We start from the raw sequence: 3,696 nt of genomic DNA, 5'->3' as shown, positions 1-3,696 counted from the left end.
TGCGAAGAACATTTCGTTGAAAATACTACGCGGCTAGCCGACGGACGATTCTGTGTCAGGCTTCCTTTAAAACAAAGCGAAAGTGTTTTAGGCGACTCATTCCAACGCGCAAAGCATTGCATGCTATCATTGGAACGTAGAATTAAAACCAAGCCCTCATTTAAAAGTTTATATACTGATTTCATGGCAGAGTATGAAAGTTTGGGTCACATGTCGCATGGTAGGCAGGCTTTAAGGGTAGAAAAGGGTTATTATATACCCCACCATGGTATTTTGCGTGACAGCTCCACGACAAAGCTACGTGTCGTATATAATGCTAGCAGCCCGTCTACCTCAGGTATCAGTCTGAATGACATTCAGATGGTCGGACCCACTGTGCAAGACGACCTTCTGTCTATCCTTATCAGATTCAGGCAGCACCGATACATCATTTCTTCGGACGTGGAGAAGATGTACCGTCAGATATGGGTGCATCCTGACGACCGCCACCTCCAAAAAATTCTTTGGCGCAGCTCGGAGGCCAAGCCACTATTAGTGCACGAGCTCAATACTGTGTCCTATGGGACAGCCAGTGCTCCCTTCCTAGCCACCAGGTGTCTCAAGCAAATAGGCTTAGATTGTGAAGATGAGACAGTCAAAGAAATCATCATTCATGATTTTTATGTAGACGACCTGCTGACAGGAGGAGATGAGCTTACTGGGGTGGAAGAGATTCGCCATAAAGTGACTCAAGCACTTTCTTCCGCAGGAATGAACCTGCGTAAGTGGAAGTCAAACGAGCCTCGCCTTCTAGGTGAACCCTCTCAATCCTCCGTGGATTTGAATATGGGATCAAATGAGCCCAGCAAAACGTTAGGCTTAGGCTGGCATCCTGTGTCCGATGAGCTGTATTTTCCTATAGGAAAACTAGTTTCCAAAGGAAATACCAAACGCGACATGCTCTCAGTGATTGCTCAGATCTTTGATCCGTTGGGACTTCTGTCTCCATTCGTAATCACCATGAAAATGCTACTGCAGCGATTATGGCTGCAAAAGATTACATGGGAAGAAGAACTGTCTCCAGAGATCACTAAACAATGGTTAGAACTCTTGGAAGGATTGCCGGCGCTGAATGATGTGAGAGTCCCTCGTCATGTCATTTGCAACTCACACGTAGCCTTTGATCTACACATCTTCTCAGATGCATCTGAACGCGCGTACGGCGCTTGTGTGTACGTACGTAGTGTAGACAAGGAAGGTCAGGTGTTGGTTAGGTTATTGATCGCAAAAAGTCGAGTCAGTCCGATTAAACCTACGACTATACCTAGACTTGAATTGTGTGGTGCTCTGGTTAGTGCTCATCTGTATGATAAGGTCATGACCTCACTTCGAGCTCAGGTAAGAAGCACGATATTTTGGACCGACTCGACTATAGTGTTAGGTTGGTTGAAGATGATGCCAAGTAGGTTGCAACCCTTTGTTAGGAACCGAGTGTCGGACATTTTAGAAATCACCGGCAGTTGTACTTGGAGGCATGTTCCAACGGACCAAAACCCAGCGGACTTAATTTCCCGTGGATTGCATGCAAGCGTTATAGACTCATTAGATTTGTGGTGGTCGGGTCCCAGTTTCTTGCAACAAGACGTGGCTCAGTGGCCCTCGAATCCTATCACAAAACAATGCGATGAGCTGCCTGAAACCCGCGTTGAGGTTTCATTGCACGTCAACATAATTAATGAGCCATTAATAGATTTCAATCGTTACTCTAACCTCTCGCGGCTCATTCGTGCTTTTGCATACGCTCTCCGTTTCATTAAAAAATGCCGCAAAAATGCAACGTCGACGTCGTCCACGTACCTCAATCATGACGAATTAAATAATTCATTAAAGGTAATTACCAAACTCAGTCAGAGCGAATCATTTTCAGAATATGATATATTATCCAAAAAACAAAATTTACCAAAAAAGAGCAAGCTCTTGAAATTCAACCCATTCCTAGACAACGACAACTTAATTCGTGTAGGAGGCCGTCTTTCCAATTCAGAATTTCCATACGAGAAAAAACATCCCATTATTATACAGTCCACACATCGATTCACAAAATTATTATTTAATCAGGAACATAAAAGGCTTCTCCATGCACCGCCCCAGCTGTTGTTAGCAATAATTAAAGAAACCTACTGGCCCATAGGGGGTCGTAATTTGGCAAAGGCTTGCTACCATCAATGTGTGCGATGTAAAATCATGAAGGGACAAGTAATTGCTCCATTGATGGGGAATTTGCCAAATTCTCGGTTGTCACCTGGAGGCTACCCGTTTAGGAATGTGGGCGTGGACTACGCAGGTCCACTCATGGCAGCCAGCCGTCAAGGTCGTGGTTGCGCACTAGTAAAAGTTTATGTTGCTATTTTTATATGCTTCACAACCAAGGCGATACATTTAGAATTGGTGGGAGATTTAACTAGTAAAACTTATTTGTTAGCACTGTCTCGCTTTATGTCTCGACGGGGACAGCCAGATAACGTGTATTCCGATAACGGCACTGCATTTGTCGGAGCCTATAATGAAATCACAAAATTTCTGAAGGAAAACTGCAACTCTTTGGCTGAGACGTTAGCTAGTGAAAATACTAGATTTCATTTTCTGCCTGCTTATGCACCTCACTTCGGGGGTCTTTGGGAGGCGGGTGTCAAATCAGTTAAATTCCATTTGCAACGAGTGTTGGGCAACTGTAACTTAACTTATGAACAGCTTAACTCTACACTCATCAATATTGAAGCCTTGTTGAATTCTCGGCCACTCACGCCTCTGTCATCACACCCGGACGATCTCTCAGCGCTCACCCCTGGACATTTTCTTGTCGGACGCTCACTGACGTCATTGCCGGTGCAGGATCTGCGGGACCATACTTATCAGCATCTGTCCCGATTCCACCGAATCGAACAACTCCGTCAACATTTCTGGGCTCGTTGGACTAAAGAGTACGTTCCAGAACTGCAACAACGAATCAAGTGGAGACTCAACCATGAGTCCCTTAAGAATAATACCCTCGTTGTTCTGAAGGAGGACAACCTTCCTCCGTTGAAATGGAGACTGGGACGCATTGTAGCCATTCACCCTGGACAGGATGGCATATCTCGAGTGGCTGATGTGAAGACAGCTGGAGGAGTCGTTCGACGCGCTTTCAGCAAGATTTGTCCTCTTCCTGTGGCTACCGATTCTGCTTGAAAGGCTTCCTTTCAACCCCGGGGGCATGTTTAAATTTAAGAACTCATTTTTACTTTATACTGATACGTAATATTGCTCTGCAAAACGTGCAGGCGCTTTTTCTTTTTATTCTATGTATGTGTCAATTTAGACATTACACTTGTACTAAAACCAGGAAAGCCGTTTTTAATTTTTACTCCTGTAATACTCCACAACACTTAGGATAAAGTCAAGTATTTAAGAAGAAGTGAAGCCGGCACGTTGGTTACGTAAACCAAAATATTCGCTTCAATTTTATTACGTTTATGCACAGTATCGCTCGTCACTAAAATCGTGGCCCCACACACATATTTACAAGCACCCATCTCACGCGTCAAAGATGCCGCTACCTAAATACGGTGATATTTTACACACCACTGCCTTTGTCCCATTCACTCATTCAAATCATTCAGTCATTCATGCTAACTCTAGAATAACTATCGTTCAAACCATGAATGAATGTTCTGGAGA

General features: G+C 44.2%; 1 protein-coding gene across 1 annotated transcript; it reads left to right on the top strand.

Annotated features, from left to right (window-relative positions):
- Positions 1-360: 360 nt before the first annotated feature.
- Positions 361-1,445, top strand: LOC134651721 (uncharacterized). Its single transcript, XM_063506822.1, has 2 exons — positions 361-1,237; positions 1,378-1,445. The coding sequence occupies exons 1-2, from the start codon at positions 361-363 to the stop codon at positions 1,443-1,445; spliced, it is 945 nt and encodes a 314-aa protein (XP_063362892.1).
- The last annotated feature ends 2,251 nt before the right edge of the window (positions 1,446-3,696 follow it).

Source organism: Cydia amplana, chromosome 10 (assembly GCF_948474715.1).
Source record: "Cydia amplana chromosome 10, ilCydAmpl1.1, whole genome shotgun sequence".
Classification (NCBI taxonomy): Eukaryota; Metazoa; Arthropoda; class Insecta; order Lepidoptera; family Tortricidae; genus Cydia; species Cydia amplana.
Note: the sequence above shows the minus strand (reverse complement) of the source record. Positions and strands in the feature narration are given on the sequence as shown.

Coding starts and splice junctions, on each gene's coding strand:
- LOC134651721 (XM_063506822.1), top strand. CDS start 361: ATGGTCGGACCCACTGTGCAAGACGACCTTCTGTCTATCCTTATCAGA. Junction 1,238..1,377: donor ACGTAGTGTAGACAAGGAAG/GTCAGGTGTTGG, acceptor CTTCGAGCTCAG/GTAAGAAGCACGATATTTTG.